Source organism: Brassica napus, chromosome A9 (assembly GCF_020379485.1).
Source record: "Brassica napus cultivar Da-Ae chromosome A9, Da-Ae, whole genome shotgun sequence".
Taxonomy (NCBI): Eukaryota; Viridiplantae; Streptophyta; class Magnoliopsida; order Brassicales; family Brassicaceae; genus Brassica; species Brassica napus.
In genome coordinates this window covers 16,449,692-16,468,691 of record NC_063442.1, presented here as the reverse complement: position 1 = coordinate 16,468,691, position 19,000 = coordinate 16,449,692, and the positions used below count along the sequence as shown (strand labels likewise).

The 19,000-nt window shown below is 32.9% G+C and overlaps 1 protein-coding gene and 1 long non-coding RNA gene across 2 annotated transcripts; one reads left to right on the top strand and one right to left on the bottom strand.

Annotated features, from left to right (window-relative positions):
• Positions 1–7,714: 7,714 nt before the first annotated feature.
• LOC125578310 lies at positions 7,715–8,335 on the top strand. Its single transcript, XR_007316398.1, has 2 exons — positions 7,715–7,848; positions 8,082–8,335. It is a non-coding gene; the product is annotated as an uncharacterized LOC125578310 (long non-coding RNA).
• Positions 8,336–16,013: 7,678 nt separating this feature from the next.
• On the bottom strand, positions 16,014–18,003 carry LOC125578309 (cytochrome P450 86B1-like). The gene has a single exon (XM_048740745.1). The coding sequence runs from the start codon at positions 17,855–17,857 to the stop codon at positions 16,247–16,249; it is 1,611 nt and encodes a 536-aa protein (XP_048596702.1). The 5' UTR covers positions 17,858–18,003; the 3' UTR covers positions 16,014–16,246.
• Positions 18,004–19,000: the final 997 nt, after the last annotated feature.

Sequence of the window (19,000 nt, the reverse complement as noted above, 5' to 3'; positions counted from 1 at the left end):
GTCGAGCAAATTCATTATCAACTGCGACAAATTCATAGATGCAGTGAACAAGAAGTTCAATATAGGTTCAAGATTTACTATGAAGTTTGAAGGACGTGATTTTAAAGAAATAAGGTAAAATTTGAAACTCGAATAATTTTTTTTATTCCAAATATCATTACTTAGAATTTTCTTACTGCAAAGATATTCTGGGACAATAGTAAAAGTGGAAAACTTCTCCATTTATTGGAAGAATTCGGAATGGCGAAGCCTACAAGTAAAAAATATTCATAACTAATTTTTATTATATAATTTTAGAATATATTCAAAATAATATATTAATATATTCCACAGACTTATTTTTATAGGTATAGTGGGATGAAGCTGCAACAATTTCAAGACCTACTAAGGTCTCTCCATGGGAGATCGATCCTTTAATACCTTCATCAAACATTCTCAACTCAGATTTTCAAAAAAAAAAAACACCAGCGCGAAAATAACGAATTTGGTAAGAAAATACTATTTTTTTAATAAGTTATGCTTCTTTGTTGGATCAGTTATCATCATATTTCTATATAGAACTTAAAATATGATAATTTATGTGTTGACTCAATGCCAAGAATTCAGAGAATCGAGCATAAAATCTTCGACGAGTCTTCCTCAACTTATTTATCATAATAAAACTAATGATTCGCAAATTTTATATGGTTGGCTAGTGAGCTATGCAGGTGATGTTACGTCCGAAGAAAATTACAATGACCAAATGGTCCAGTCAGCAAAAGAAAATTTAACTACCAATGCATCTGGTAGCTTCAGATTGTTTGGAGTTGATCTAACGGCTTCCACCAAAGCAAGAGATGTTTTGGAACCACTCGACTCATACCAAAAAGGTAAAATTTCTATAAATTTTGAAGAAGAAAAGCTTGTTCAAATTCAAGAAGTGACATCACTAACAGAAATCCAAAGGAAAGAAATCAGTTTCAGTACAAGTAATACCAAGGTATTAAAAAGAGCATCATTTATTTATTCTTTACTTCTTAGTCAATTCAAAAATTATTTATATTAACAACTTGAACATTATAAGACATAGGCTTTCTTACAATTAATCATGTTATTAATTTATAAGAAAACACTAGATTTTGTATATGGTTGCACACACAGTTTTATTCTAGTACAGTATATATAATGCTGATAAAGAAACTTGCATAACTTTATTAACAGATCGAGATTACTATACTTAGTTCACAAACACTTGATATGTTTATTGACCAGGTTCACATGGAAGGTGTTGTTAGAACTATGGATTTAACTATTTTTGATGGATACAATCACATGATCGTTGAACTAGAAAAACTCTTTAATATTGAAGGCAAGTTGCAGATGCACAATCAATGGAAACTAACTTTTAAATATAATGAAGGAGATACGATGCTTGTTGGAGACGATCCATGGCCGTAAGTTTCCTCTCTCTTCTTCTCTCAATTTTTTTGGGAAACAAAAACTTAATGTGTTTTTTATTTTGTGTAGAAAATTTTGCAACAACGTGAAAGAAATATTCATATGTTCAAAATAAGATGTCATAAAATGAAATTTGAGAACCAATTCTCTAAGGGTGACTCAGCATTACAACAATAATTTCATCATCAGATGTCAGACGATATATTTTTTTTTTCCCGTCTGAAAATATTCATTCAACGAAGAGATACACGATTGATACACAAACTGGCGGAAAACAAAGATATCCCCAGAAACATAAGCCCAAAGAAAGGCACCTAAAACCCACACCGGGAGTGACTTACAAAAACAAGAACACAAACACATACACTCCGACAAAAGGAAATTACATAACCCACCATGATAATAGTACACTAAGCTTGCACCAGTCTCTGAACGAGATATATCGTTGTCCGGCTGACCAAACGATAACTTCAACCTCTACCAACACCTACCAACACCGAGAGCACTCCTCTCCACCTCAAAGAAACCAGACTTTATAACCCGGTAAGATAGAACCATACTTGGAACATACTTTCTTCCGGATACGGCTGCGACACAACTTCATTGTGTCCAAGCAACACCTCCATAAAAGTCCTATAAAGAACACTCCAATCTCAACAGATCTGGAGATAAACGAGGTCAGACCCGGTAACGACCACACCGAAGCAGTAGTTACAAACAGGAAAGCGTTCACACCCTCATTACACACTCGAAAACACTACAAGCTTAGGACCAAAAATCAAAAGAGAGCATAATAATTTCCTAATATAGAGGTCAAGAACCACATGATATCCAGACTTCACTAAAAACACATAAATAAAAAGCCCCCGATTCACTTGCAGGAAACAAAGCCAGAACAGAGCCCACAACCAACAGAGACAAGAGCCATAAGATTCTCTTAACCACCGCAACAAAAACGGACCGATTCGGTCCGAGAACCAAGAACGGCCGTCTTCACGCGCTTCACTCGCCTACACAATGGATGAAAGGCGGATAGATCTGAGCCATCAAAGAAGGAAGCCACAGGATGGATAAAGAGAGTCACTTCTGCATCATCATATCTTCAGATCTGAGCCACACACGCCTAAATCGAACCGTAGCTCAACTGGCGAACCGTTGCTTCATCTCACAAACAAGGAGACCGAGGACCGTACAAAGAAACAAAACACTAGAACAGGCTCAACGCCGTGGCTCGAGAGCCAACGGACGCTGGCCGAGCCAGAAATCCGGTGAAGTCTTCTTCTTCTTCGAAAGGATAAGAGAGAGTGTTTCAGTCTTTTTTTTTTTTTTTTTTTTAATGTCAGACGATATTTAAAGAGAGGTTTTGTTATTTTGCTTTTTTTATATAATACAATGGATTGGTCCGCTCTTCATGCGGAAAGGTTACTTTCTTTAAGTTTTCCTTTAACATTTCTTTTTTTAACTTGAAGAGTTTGGTTTTATGTTATGTGTGATATTTATCATTGTGATTGCTCTTATGTACTTTGATCATCTCTTTTCCGTTGAACTTATTATTTATAAAGAGATTAAGACTTAGTTTCCTTGCGTTGACTTAATTTCCTTATACGATTACTGAGACAGTTTGAATGGGACTATGTCCTGTTTTTATTGGCGATGTAGAACTTTTAATCATTTTTATATTCAATCATTTAGTTTCATGTCTACTCTTACGTGTTTTTGTTGAGTTGTTTTATATTGTATATCTTGTTCGTATTGTGCAAGTATATATTTTTTTATTTCCACATCAATACTAGAATTGTGTTTGAGTTTTTAAAAATTATTTATGTAACCTTTTAATGTAGTTATATACAACAATTGTAGATCTCCTATTTATATCATGTAAACAAAATCTTAATTTGTTTGTAGTAATAAAATATGGTACATTTGTTTACAAATCATACATTTTCACAATTGAAAATTTTCATTAATAATTTTTTTTATTTTTAATGTTTGTTATATTTTTAATTTGATAGTAATTTCGTGTTAAAATTGTGTTCGATTGAGTTCAAATGAAAAAAAAAATGATATTTCATGATTGTTTTTTCAATTTATTGATACCTTATATATAATCTTAAGCAAATTTCTTTATTGAATTCCAAATATCATATGTATCATAACAAAGAATAAGTTAAAGTTGTGTAGACATCATAGACCTAATAATAAACTTTATACTTAGAAATACGAATATTTATTACTGAGTATCTTTTTGTTATATAATAATATTTTTGTCTTGAAATATTAATTTTTAAAAAATAGTATATCTATTTTTTAGTTTTGTTATTTGTTAGAAAATTATGCTGAAAATTTTTTTATTATTTTGAAAATTATAATTTATTTTAGTTCAAAATATACTATTATTTATAATTAAATATTATATTAATTTATTAGTTCTAAATAATAAGAGAATAATGAAGGGTGAGATTTTATAAATTAAGAAATTTCTGCTTAGGTGTCAATTTTGGTACACCACTAAATTATGTGGTTTAAAGATAAGAGATAATTTTATAAATTAAGAAATTTCTGCTTAGGTGTCAATTTTGGTACCACTTGATTATGTGGTTTAAAGATAAGAGATATTGGAAGCCCCCTAATTAGTCCAATAGTTTGAATAAGAGTGCATTAATGCTTTTCACTAAGAGGTTTAAATTTTAAGTCTTAGAAAAGATGAATTATGCAGATTAAGGGTCTGACTGGTGTAACCGCAGCGGTTGCGGATGCGGTTGCGTGCGTTTGTGGATGCCGGTAGTTACGGTTTTAAGCGTTATTAAGAGATTTGCACAACTGGAACATCAGTTAGAAATTGGTTTGTTTGCGGAATACTTATGTCTGGTTAACTACCAAATGCATAATTTGTTAAATAATAAATTATTAATATTGACATTTTATATAATTATAAAATTATTAAAAATCATAATATTATAATAAATATAAAAATTATATATATAAAATTGTAATATTAAAATTTAAAAAATTATAGAAAATATTTTTTAAATTTTTCTAATATAAATTAATATATATATATATATATATATATATACATTTTATTATCTCTAGTATTTCAATTTAAAATTTTTATTGAATATTTTCATTTTATATTTTAATTCTTAAAAAAAAAAAATTATTTTCCCGCAACCGCAAACGCTAGCTGAAACCAGTTTTTGATTTTAAGAGGTTCAGAGCGGTTTGAAACGATTTGTAGCGTTTTCTGTGATTGTTTCAAAACACCAACAATTGCTGTCAACCGCAAAAGTTGGGTTTGCGGATGGTAGCAGAGAAACCAGGCATGCCCTAAAAGAAATGCTTACATGAGATCTTTTGTTTCTGAGCGAGTTTTGGATTTGATCAAAGAGGAAACAATCTGAATGACAATAGATTTCTAAGTTGTTCCTTTGCGTTAGCTGTGGATCTTGATCTAGTTTGGGCGATATGGACTCTTGGAGGTAGCTATTATGTAAGACAGAAAACTATAGAATATGGTTGAATCTTATGGCATTTATTTTGGATTGGTATTGGTCAAGCATCAGGAACTCTACCATTTTTGGATATGTTTTCTGCTATTCAGTCTCCTTTGCAAGGTACACACGCTCTTATTATACAGTTACATTTTGACATTATTGGTGGGGACTAAAATAAAATAAAAAAACTTTGTTCAGGACCAGGTCTAATGGAAACTCAGCCAAAGAAAATAATATTTCATCCTGTGGCTGGCCTTTGAATCATGAGGAACTTATTATTTCAACTGAAGCTTGGTTCTTGCAACAGACCAAAAAGCTTTATACTTTCATCTCATGGAATTTTATCACGAACAGAAGAACATCTCTTCTTCTTGAAATTTATGAGGAAGGAAAGTCTGTCTGTGCGTTTGTTTACCTCAGAATCTTACTGTTCAAAATGGAAAGTTGTGTCTGAATCAAAGATGCAGCCCTCGTGACTTCTCGGTAAGAAAGAATGGAGAGTCTGTTTGTTTGGATGTTGATTTAGATAGTGGCAACGTTGTGACGAGAAGCTGCTAATGTTTAGAAGGAAATGGCAGTTGTGATCCAACAAGCCAATGGTTTAAGTTTGTTACTAGCACGAGAAACCGATTTAAACCTATACCTCTTCTTCAGATTATTCCATACTTGAAGACATTTCTTCAGAAACCTAAGGTTGTCTAGTCCGGTTTTAGGTTAGGCTTTTAAATTATCCGGTTTATCAAGAATAAAAACCAGATGTAAACAATAAGATCATTAATTATGTTGGGTTATTTCGGTTCACTATTCAGAATTGGGTTGCTTAGTTTTTAAAATAAAAAGCTTTCCTAATTAAATTTTTGGAATTTTTGTTACAATAAAAATCAGAAATAAAAAAGATAAAAAGATAAAAAAAATACAAAAGCTTTAAATATTAAAAACCAATCCACAAAAAATTTAACTCGACCAAACAAGAAAACTCACTAACAACCACACGACCACCAGAAAACAAAAGCCACTATCACCACCGTGAAAGGGAAAAGAGAAACTGGGACGAAGAAGAGACGGACCAAGATCACTTTACCACAACTTTAGGCCTGCGCAAAAAAAAAAACGGAACTGAAGATCCGAAACGAAATACCCAATACCGGACCGAAATCTTCAAATACCCGAATGTTTTCTTTATTTTTATATCCAAAATAACCGAACCGAAACTGTTGTAGGCACAGGAAGGGTACCCCACGAATTGGTTGAATGGTGGAACCAAGGTTTAAATCGGATCGACCAAAGATGTGGCCGATTGGTCGATATGGCTGGATTATGACTTGATAACCTGAAACAAATGGAATTAAATGATATGAGGTTTATGATATGAATAAAACAAGAACAATAAACAAAAGAAAGGGATAGATATGGCGGAATCAGGCTGCTGGATGTGTATCACTCTCAGCTTGATCAAATGATGGCTTGAAGTGGATTTGCGGAGGAAAGTTTGATTGAATCTCTCAATCTGATGGAATGATGGATCGAAGTGATTGATTCTCTCAATCTGTGTACTGAGCTTGTTTGATTTGCACAAACAAACTAGACTCACGAAATCAATAAGACAACAAAGAATCTCTCTTTGAATCCTAAAGACCGATATTTTATACAAAGAACAACTTTGATAAAACTGAATAAACTTTCTATTAACTTGGTGATTAAGGGTGATCTTTACAATGGACGTCTAGGAGCTTATATAATGCTCAGAGACAAAGGTCCTAACGTTCTAAAACAAATAGAAAAGGAAACAAATCAAAACTAAGAAAGAAATCGAAAACTAGCTGTTGGAGCCTTTTGTAGGATTTTGGTTCCAAGTAAAGAATCTGATCTTTCTTGAACCTGGATGGTTTAAGGGGATAAGAGAGCTTCCTTGGGATCTTCTGGATGGCTTGGAAGGTTCTGATGTCGTGCATAAACTCAAAGAAAAAGAGCTGTTGGAGTTTGAATGCAAGAGCTTCCAAATAAGGCAAGTTGGAGTTAATGAGGATCCTTTTGATCCTATGTTGGCTGGTGCAAGGTATGGACTTGTAGAACTCCTCTTGGCCGTGTATGATGTCTCCTTATTGGTTGAAATGCTCTCTTGGTCGCTAATGTCTGGTTTGAAGCTGATTGAACCGGCTAGCTTCCAATTGAGGCAAGTGTAGAACTGGTTTGGCCGGTTTTGGAGATTGGATCATAACTTCATAACTAGGATAGGACCCGCGCCCTGCGCGGGATGAGAAAAATATAAAACTGATATATTAAAATTATTAAATTGTATTTTTGCATGGTGAAGATAATATAAGGTGATGTATATAAAATTGAAAAGTACATAAATAATAAAAGTGAAATATACTTCAAGCACTTAATATAGTGGATTTTATTTCGTGAACCTTAATTCTTAAACTTGTTAATTTATATTTGGTGAACCTTAGATTTATATAATAACAGTAGATTGTTGGGACTTTTATAGTTGTCTTAAACCAAAAAGAAAAAGAAATTATCTTCAAAAATCCATTTCTTTTGAATGAAAGAGGATAAGGCCCAAAAAATAACTTGTCTTTGACTAAAAAAAAAGATTGTTGTTAAAAACAAAAAAAGAACTTTTCTTCGTCTCACGAAAATCAATTACTTTGCCTGAAAAAAAAATAAGGGTTATTACAGAAAAATTAAATTTGTTCGATTCATCTAGAATTAGCTGTCACTTGTAATCTTTTGGGTGATACACCTTCCTCATCTTCAATTTTGTGTATTTGGTTTATCTCGATGATTTCGGTCTCGTGAATCTTCTCCTTCAAAACAAAATTTAAAAACTCAGCAACTCGTGTGAATGAAGATTCTGGTTCCCGAAGATTTTCAGCCCTCCACTATGTGTTCCTTATTTGAATCCCGACTGCAGGTAAGAGAATATTGATCACTCAACAATTTTCAATTAAGTAGCAAACATTCGCAACTTAATAAGAAAGGGATGATATTCAATCTTATCAAAGGAGTATGAGTGATTAATGATTAGTATCGAAACTTCTGAAACTTCGATCTCATTTATTTCAGCTAACGTTTCCTCCCCTCATCTGGGGTCTGCTTTTCTTTTTATTATTGATAGAACATCAACTGAAATATATTCTTATTTAGGTTTGGAGAAGGTATCACCATCTCGCAAAAACTCTGACCGTGTAAAGGGGTTGATTGAAGGTTACAATCATAACTGTTGAAGATATTCAGGATAGAGATGTGATAATGTAAAAAAAAAAAGAACTAAATACTTTTTTCTTTTATCTTTCAAGTTAGTTCTCTATTCAACCATCAAATTGTATTACCTCATTCTGAAAGACTGGATCTCTGGAACATCATCAGGCTCAAATAAAATTCTCGAAAATCCATCAATTGTTGCCATGTGCTTGAATCCACCTGATCATGATCCAAAAAATAAACGTCACCATAAACGAATATCAAAATTAACAAATACAGCAACTAAAGTATTAGAACTGTAAGTTACCAACACCCCAATCAATTTCCAAAACTGTAACACACATAGGATAACAGGGACATTGGTTGAGTTCCAGTAATTATGTAAAAACAGAGCAACTACTCCAACTGCTACACACTTAACGTGTTCATACCTGTCAATGAGAGTAAAGTAAAATGTATTTAGATCATAGGAAAAAAAGTGAAAATAAGTCTAGTAACAAAATATAAAGAAAACGAACTCCATATTGACTAAAGAGAACTGGATGCCATGGTGAAATTCACCATCAACTTCGATTCACCTTGACTGATTAAAGTTTCAAACTGGCTGACCATTTCTTTTTTCACAGTACCATGGATCATATCACCCTGAAAAATACAGTAAAAACATAAGGAAACTTGAACGATATGGTCAAATATATATATTAATAAGTCTATTAGATGAAGTCTTAGACAGATAACAACAGACTTACTCTAGAATCAGCTAACACCATTTCCATTGTTTCTCCGGAAGCACAAGAATACTGCTTCCACAGACGAATCACCTTAACTCTTATTTTCCACATTGACTTGAAAGGCTTCAAGTCGCTAACAAAATCTAAGCCTGCCATTTTTTTTTGAATCATAGGGGAAAAGAAACTTTTAGAGAATAATGAATACAGAAAAGATGATGATATGGTCGAAGAAGTATCTTCTTCGGTATTTATATAAGTTCCAACTTATTCACTAATAAATGCGATTGATATATCACATATACGTGCAATCAAACAAATTGACAATCCGGGTTTAAGGTATTATAAAATATTGAAATTTTAGGAAGATAATAAATACCGAATAAAACTATTTTAGGACTAAATTCAAATTGAAAGTCAAAGAATTTCTTTATGGGATTGAAAATGTATTAGTAATCACGTCAAGCAGTACTCAATGCATATAACAGCTACCGTTAATCATGGCAATCAAGTATTACCATAAACAATATGATTTTGACTCGAATGAAGAACATGATTTCCGTAGAGATGAAGATGACACAAAAATATCCCTAATTTTTTATATTAGATTGACTACATAATAGGTAAGATCATAAAGATGAAATCCTCAATTATGAATTACAGAAAATAAATTATTCATTTTGCCTTGATCATACAAAGTATGAACACAGTAACAATCATAATGGTATATTTCGTTGGTATTATAAATCTATGGGATAACATTTAGATTGGTCAAAATTCTATGGAAATCATGATTTTTTATTAGTTACTACGTGACAATATATTAACATACGTACAATACATATTGTCTGCTAGAAAAATAATCTATTAAGTTCTTGACCAAGAAATAGTCCCAAATACAGGAAATGTAAAAATCAATTAAATAGTTCGTTGGAATTATAATATAAAATTGTAAACATTTAGATTGGTCAAAATACTGTGTAAAATCATGGCTTTTTATATTTAACTACGTGACAATATGAGATATGAGATAGGAGATGATTTGTCTGAAACTAATGTGTGCCAGATAACCATGTTTTATACATTATATATAAGGAACATGCAATTAAATGTTGGGGTTAGTCCAATGGCAATAGTGGTAAATAGCTAAGCTGGGCGTGGGTTTTTTCAAAAGCAGCCTGAGAAGGCTTGACTGTGCGACACGTCGTCATAATGGCACCATTGTAAATATAGTACATTTTTAAGGTTTCTCTTTTTATTTGCTTCCCTTTTAATAATAAGGGGATTCCGTGGCCATTTCTCCTGGTAATGGGCTTTCTGAAAATCTGAGAGATTCCTCTTGAATCCTATGATGGGCTTTGGTTCAGGCCGCTCCTTCCTTGGGCTGGAATCTCCTTCTAAAGTCGGGTACTCGCAGATGGACGGGCTGGAAAACCTCTGACTTGTAAAATTCATAACTTCTTGCTCCGTGAATATTTTGGCCCAATTCCAATTGGTCTTGACTCCTTCTTGAGTGTAGAATCCATAAAAATTATCCTCGTGATTTAGACCCTCCTGGTTTGTAAGATATGGCATTGTTAGTGCACGTATATCCTGGTTTGCGCCTTGGCTGGTTGAGTAGGGCTTTGGGTTGACCTCCGGTTTAGTTGCTGATCTGATGACCACATCATAAACCAAACCGAGAACCAAACGGATATCAGAATATATAAAAATATTAGTTATATATGCATATAATATAAGTATGTATATATTTATATTTTTAAAAAACTACTTAAAGTTGAAAATATTTAAAAGAAAACTAAATTATTATAAAAGTATTTAGAGTACCCTAAAGTATCATGATAGTTTTATCTGTAATATCCAAAATAATCCATAAAATCCAAGATTTTTATTAGAATCATCCTAGATACTTGATACCCAAAACACCTGATATTTTACTTGAATTAGCCGAACTACCCGAAACAACCAAACTGAAACCGGAACCAAATGAGAGCCAAATTTTTCCGGATATTTTTGGTTCCTTGTTTTACTATCCAAACCGAACCTGAAACTATATATCTAACCAGAACCGAAAATAGGTAGTGTAATAGATAGATCTCTAGCCCCCATACCCGACCTACCCGATACCCGAAATACCCAAACCAAAACCTGCTATCTGAAGGATCTAGTCACTAAGAGCACCATTAACCCTAGCACCCCATTTGGGGTGCTTAATTTTTTTTTTTTTGGTTTTTTCTCTGATTAAAAAAAATATTAAAAAATAAAAATAAACCAATCGCGGGCCACTACATATCAGTGGGGCCCGCCATGCAACAGGTGCTTGTGATGCCTAATTAAGCACTCATCTTTCTTCTTCTTCTTCTCTTTCTTTTTTTTAATTAAAAAAAAATCTAAGCACCCTACAAGCACCCTTAGTTAATGGTGCTCTAAATGCAGACATAGGACTATGAGCGAAGAAGTTCATCACATAAGGGAGAGAGAAGGACTTTGGTCCTGAGTCGGTCGAGATTTAAAAATTGATGCAGTCAACCACTGATGGAGGCCTCTTTGAAGACCCTCCATCATCTTCCAAAATGGCGAGTTTACTCATATTGGCCTTAACAGTTTAAACACCACCAACCATCCTCGCCGCAACCACCACCCAGTGATCCACTGATTCCTCCTTCAACCAGTGAAAGAAAAAACAAGACCCACAAGCGGTCACCGGAAGAATCAAAAGAACTGCATAGTCTTGAGGAAACACGCCAGATCTTGTTCTTAAGATCCAGACATGCAAGACGACTGTCTCCTACCCACTGTAACTACAGTGACGTCACCGAAGCCTCCAGAAAATAAAAAATCTGTCACATCTATTTGTGATTTAGATTTATCTAACCCAATGATGAAAGCACTGTCCAAAAGAAAATATTAGGAGATCTCGGGATTATGAGATCGTCTATAATACTCCTTCCGTTTCATAATACTTGATGTTTTGTAATAGTGCACAAAGATTGAAAAAATTACATTTTTCTAGAAAAATATTTTAAACATATAATTTTAAAATCAGTTCACCAACTATAAAAAAACTGTAAAATCTAATTGGTTGAACAGTTTTCAATAAAGTTAAAGTTAACTTTAAAATCTCAAAATTTCCTTAAAATCTCAAAACTTCATGTAAATTGAAACAAAACAAACATTATAAAACATCATCTATATTGAAACGGAGAGAATATATATTTTATATAGTTATTAGGAAAGTTAGCATTTGTGTATAAGGAAGGTTTACTATTCTTTAAATGTAAAGATGATAGACAAGTTATTTATTCGTATAAATAAGCATATTGGCTAAGTTAATAGGATGAGGAAAACTATTATACTTCAAAGGTTTCCTCTAAACTTATCATGGTATCAGAATTTTCGATCCTAATCCTGATGGCTTATGGATTTTTATTAATTAATTGTTTTGATTTTTTTAATGAGTGATTTAGGTTTTTATGTTACGGCAAGTTTTTAATGTTCTTTTTCCAATTTTATTGAAAACTTGTATTATTATTAAAAAGAAGGAAAAAAAAGAAGATGATGAGATACGTGGTTTCATACTACAAAGCTGGTTACGTATCAGTGATTGATGACACTATGTGAATCATATGCAGAGGCGTGCCTACAGTGTATTAAAAAAGGCATTCGCCTTAGGCTCCCGATTAATATGACTGTTTTTAGGGCCCCAAAATTTAAAATAATTTCTAGTATAGTGGTTTAAACTTATTTAAAAAAAAATTTCTACGAAAATTAATTAATTCATTTTTTGAATTGATGTATTTTTTTCTATATGACATAATATAATATATTTACGTTATAAACTTATTCTTTTACAGTATTAGATTTGTGTATTTGGTGAAAATAATATATTATATTAGAAAATTATTTTTATTAAGGTTATAAATAAATTTATTTTTAAAACTTGCCTTAGGCCTCTAAAATTCTTCGCACGGCACTGATCATATGCATGGATCATTGATGGTCCGTCCATATTCGCTAGTATAGTTTTTCTTCAGATCTTTATATGGCGCTATCTATCTACTGCAAATTTGATGGTGGTCCTAAAGATGTTTGAAGATTAATGATTCTGACGGGTATTTACGGTTCCGACGAAGTAATGACTTGAGATGTTGCTGTGGACTTTGAGCATGAGTGAGAGAGATTCGTTCAGTTCACATGGTGGCATGGGACGATGGAGATACACAACTACTATAGTATTCGTTACCGAATCAATGACTTTGGCGAGGTATAAACGCTATTAATGGCCTTACCATGGGATATAAACACCATGAAAATGATTTGATGATTGTCCAATCTCGTACATGTTACCACGTATTAGCTTTCAATAGGGTATTAGGAGATCTCGGAGATTATAAGATCGCCTATAATATATTTCTATATAGTTATTATGAAAGTTAGCATTTGTGTATAAGAAAAGTTTACTATTCTCTGAACGTAAAGAGGATGATAGACAAGTTATTTATTTTTATCAATAATCATATTGGCTAAGTTAATAAGATGAGAGAAACTAATACGAAAAAGAATAAAGGTGTTTTTTTTACAGCGCCAAAAACCAGAGAAACTAAACAATATAAAACGAAGATGAATTTTACAGAGAAAACGAGAAAAGAGAAAGGTGATTTTATAAAATTGGGTTATTTACTCAAAATATAGTTCAGTTATGATGTTTTTAATACCGGTAGATATGGAATTTGAGCCTAATAATAAGCTCGCCTAAAAGAGAAAAACTTTACATGAGATCTCTTAACGAGACACAGAACAATGGTCATATAAAGTTGTTGACGTAGCACTTATAATTTGTAATAAAATAAGAACTATGTACCGAGAAAACGTGTAAAGAGAAAGGTGATTTTCTAAAATTGGGTTATTTAACTCGACTAATATAGAGAAAAGCTTTACATGAGATCTCTTAACAAGACACAGAACAATGGTCATATAAAGTTTTTGACGTAATAATTCTTATAATTTAAATAATAAATCAGTGTTAAAATGATGTTTTAATTGTAGAAGAGTCATGCAAAGATATGAGGTTAAGAAGTTGTAACCATCAATGAACGGGAAAAAGGATAGATATTTTTGTGAGCTTGCGGCGGTGGCTTTTAATAAAGCACCACCGCTAGGATTTCTCTTTTAATAATTTTTTTCTTCTTTGTTTTCTAGTATCATGGTTTCATTCTGGTTGTTTTCTTTACGTTTCTGAGGATATTTTTTGTTTTTCGCCAGCTTTTGTATACTCGTTTTGCTTCGATTTTTGTTATAATTGTTAACGCAGAGATTGTTCGACGGGTTCTAGGGTAATATTTTTGGAATAGATCTGTTCCAGAACAGCTTCAACCAAAAAAAATGATCTATCTTTATTTGGAGAACTCTTAACGTGTAGGCAATGAAAGTGACTGCAGTCCACTGTAACGGGGGAAAGCACTTCAACTGTTAAAAAAACGTGGAACAAGATCATTTGATATCAACGTATTGGTAACATCCAACCAAATTTCGGTCCGGACTTCATCTTTGATTTCTTTTTGCAGTTTTATTTGTCATATCATATTTTCTAACGGGTTAGATTGTTTCTCATGAACTTATTGTAGTTTTTTTATGCGATCTAACATATCAACTTTCTATGTTATTGTCTTTGATAAATAATATTGAACTAGGTGTTTTGCCCGCACATGAGGGCATAATCATCTGTCGAATACTTATTTTATCATCCAAAAATCGGCATTATAAAACTGTAATTGGTGAACATGTTGAAGGAAAAAAATTATGGTGAATTCTTTGTTCCCCATGGAGGAATGAATTTATAAGAAACAATTTCCCTATGCAATTTTGATAAGGAACAAATTGAACAAAAATTCATTTTTATTTTATTTTTTCAATTCCTCAAATAAAATTTTATTTTTTATTTTGTTCATTTTTTTTCATTCTTTTAGTGGTCACCAACTGAAGCTATAGTTTTCACGGATTAAACAAGTTTTGAAGTAAAAGCAAGAAAAATTGTTTTAAACTCAGTCACAAGTTAAGTTATTATTTATGATTTTAAATAGTTAAATCAAACATCAAATTATTTATATATGTCAAAAAAGCGTTCATCAAACTATGTACTTACTATTGTGTTAAAAGTTTTAAAACACGCATATATTAGAAATAGTTTAGAAAATATCTTTATATAAATATTTTTGTTTGACTAATATTCAATTATAAACTGTTTTATATCTTAGTTTTTTAACTTTATAATAAAAAATATTATTTCAGATAGCTAAACAATATATATAAGAATTCTCTTAATTTTAAATATATTTTCACAATTTTATTATATTAATTTATAATTAATTATTTAATATAACATGTAATATTATTAAAATAAAATGCGTGTTTTATTATATATAAAATTCATTACGGGTTTGTGAAAATTAATAAATACTCAGTTAAAACTAATAATAAATCAATGACCTATTTAAAAGCTTAAAACCTAATAAAATATGACAAATAAGAAAATAAGAATTTTAGTATAACATATAGATTTTAATATTATTAAATAAAAATTCGTTTTTAATTATATATAAAATTTATTACGATATTTTTTAATTAATAAATTAGAGATTCAGCTAAAAAATTATTAATAAATCAATGACTAAGCTAAAACCTAATAAAACATGACAAATAAGCAAAATTACCTAAAATCGTGGAGAACATGACAAATAAGCAGAATCACTTCATAAATAATAGTATAGATTACATATTTTATAGTTATATTATTTAGATTAATAAATTATGGACTCAAATAAAAACTATTAATAAATTAATGATTCAACTTAAACCTAATTAAAATATGACAAATAAGCAAAATTGCCTAAAATCATGGAGAACATGACAAATAAGCTAAATCACTTGATAAATAATAGTATAGATAAAAAACATTTAGAAGGGAAAATGACGTTTTAATCGGTTTACTTTTGTTTGGTATGATTACAGTTGGGTTAGATACAAACAAGATATGAAACCGACTCGATTTATATCCTTGTCGGTTTAGTTTATAAATCAGTTAAACCGGACTGCAGACAACTAGATCTGAAATGTGTGCACGAGGTCATACTTACGGTATGTTAGTTTGTACCTTTTAATTGCATTGTTTGCTTTGTATAACATTTTAATCTGCCTTACGCGGAATATAATACACACAATGTACATTTTACTAAGAAAGATTATATAAGTGTCTAAATCTACTTTGAGATAGAACAAAGGGTGATGATCTTACATTAGCCCATATATAATATAAACAAATATTTTAGTAACAAGCTCCAATTCATGGCCCCGTTTATAGCTTGTTTCGATCTTCTTATTTACTTATGAGTCTTGCTTCTTCTCCTCTAAAGACCTCTTCATGATCCTAACATTAAGACCATGTTTCATATACAAAGTGGTTGTAACTCGAGGCTCAACAAGATGACCTTGATCAACCTTGATCGAGTAATTCAACAAGATGGAAGCAGCCACCATTTTCATCTGCAAGTACGCAAATGTTTTCCCTAAACAAAGCCTTGGACCGCCATTGAACACAACATACTTAAACTGATCATCACTCACGTATTGTCCTCCTTGTATCCATCTCTCCGGTTTGTACATTTCACAGTCTTCACCCCAAATTGATTTCATCCTTCCCATAGCATAGATGGAGAAGTAAACCCTTGAACCCTTCTCCAAGAAAGTCCCATCTGGAAACACATCTTCTTCTGTTGCTTGTTTCATTTCCATTGGTATCGGTGGATAGAGTCTGAGAGATTCAGACAGTGCCGCTTGTAGATAAACCATGTCGTTTAGCTCTTTGACTGTGAAGTGACGACAACAACTCTCATCAACTGATCTCATCTTGTCTCTTTGGCTCAAAATTTCTGTTATTTCTTGGAGGATCTTGTTTTCGACTTCTGGATGTTTTGTTATCAACCAGAAGAACCAGCTAAGCCCGACGGAACTCGTGTCACGTCCCGCTAAGATGAAACTTGTGCAGAACTGTCTGAAAAACTTGACGGTGAACCGATCATTGTCATTGCCTCTTTTGTGACTTTCGATAAGGATTAGCCTCGAGAGGACATCTGATTTGTTTCTCTCTAACGTTCCTTCATCTTTAAGCATCTTGATTCTGTCCACGACCATCTTGTCTATAAACCCATGAACCGTCTCAACAGCTTTCCTCAGCCCTTTCTCATACCCTAAGTCAAAAAACTTCATAGGCTTCCACAAAAACGGTGGAATCATGAACCTAAACATAGTACTCTCCGTTGCTTCTTCAAAGGCCTTAGCGAATGGAACTTGAGGAAGATCAACGTCCAGAGTACCAGGATCATTGCCGAGACCCGCGATACAGATATTATCAAACGTCAACCTCAAAAGAATCTCTTGAAGATCAAATGCTTTTTGAGACTTTGAGAAGCTCTCCATCACTTTGAAGAGCTTCATCTCTATCAACTCCCTCGTTGTGTGGAACGAATGGTCTACGAATCGTGTTGAATGCATCTCGGTAATGATGATACGTCTCTGCTCTTTCCAAGACTCATCATCCGCGTTGAAGATACCTTCTTCAAGCAAATCTCGGAACCTCTCTTTGTAAAACTCTCCTTTAGGATAGTTCTTGAAGTTGGTTTTGAGCATGTACTCGATGTTTGCCGGGACGCTTGTCATGGCTCCGTAAGATCCACTGAACCAGATTCCTTGGTAAGGAAACGTTCCTTGGCTGTTGGTTAAACACCTTGTGACCCATCCGTATACGTCGTGAGCTTGGAGGAAGAACTCGGGGGTGATTCCAAAGACTGGCCATTGTATCGGACCGCCTTTGTTAGTTAGCTTGGCTCGCAGGCAACTGAAAAGAAATAGACCTAATAATGCAATTGATACGTCTTGAAGACAGAGGTGAGCGGAGATACGATCTAGCAATGACATTACGGAGTTTTCATTAGACATTTTTCGTGTAGTTGTTTCTTCTCTTTTGTTGTAACCAGAAACAAGAAAATTTGGGTTTTCAAGGTTTATAGTTTATGTTCCGTAAAGATAAGCAAAACTTGATTCTTCATGCGTTTGGTGCATTTTGCTTAAGGGTTCGGACACTTCGTATCTGAGATTGGTCTATATCAAGAACACGACGTTTTCTTGTTTTAGACGTAAAGTAAGGTGTATAGTGTTGCTAACGCAAAACGTGTGTGTTTGTTAGGCCGTGGTGACGTATGAAACTCGAAGAATGAAGGCTACGAACGCAAATTAGCATTCCATCTCCCATCTCTCTTTTCTAGTGACAAACTTGTATTTATATAAGGTTTTATTTTTTGGTTCTGGTTTACCGAATTTTGATTAGGTTTTTCATTTTTTTTCACTTAGGTTACATTATTTTATTTTTGGATAATTTATCAATATACATATAACAATAGAAAGCTAAAGTCTACCCAATTAAAGAAGGGTCCAATTAGGCCTGGGCCATCTGGGTTCTCGAGTCAGGTTTGGGTTGGATCTTTTTGGTTTCGGGTCCTACCACTACAAGAAAGCAGCGGTATTCTGACGGACGTTCCGACGGAAAATGAATTCTTCGGAATATACCGAGGAATTTCCTCGGAATATACCGACGGAATTCCGAGGAAATTTCATTCCGTCGGAATATTCTTATGGAATACCGAGGAAAATTGTATTCCTCGGAAAAAACCGATGAATTTCGAGGAAATATTATAGACGTTAAAGAGCCGTTGGAGAGCCGTTGGGGGATTTTAAAAAATTCCGAGGAAATTCCGACGAACTAGCCGTTGGCATCGGAATTCCGTCGGAATTTCCTCGGTCTGTCGGCAGGATTTCAACTATAAATACAAGCACTCCATATCTTCATCCTCCCTCTCACTCTCTTTACACACGAATTTGATTCATCAAAAACATGTCTTCTTCAAATTATTTTCGTTCTTGGATCGATCGACCTCATTTGGATCCGAACACGAGATTGCTTACGGAAGAATACCAACAAGGTATAACCGAATTCATGGGATTAGTTCACCGACAACCGGAAGCAAAAACAGATATGTTAAGATGTCCTTGCTCTAATTGTAAAAATAAAAAAGTTATTAAACA

Coding starts and splice junctions, on each gene's coding strand:
- LOC125578309 (XM_048740745.1), bottom strand. CDS start 17,857: ATGTCTAATGAAAACTCCGTAATGTCATTGCTAGATCGTATCTCCGCT.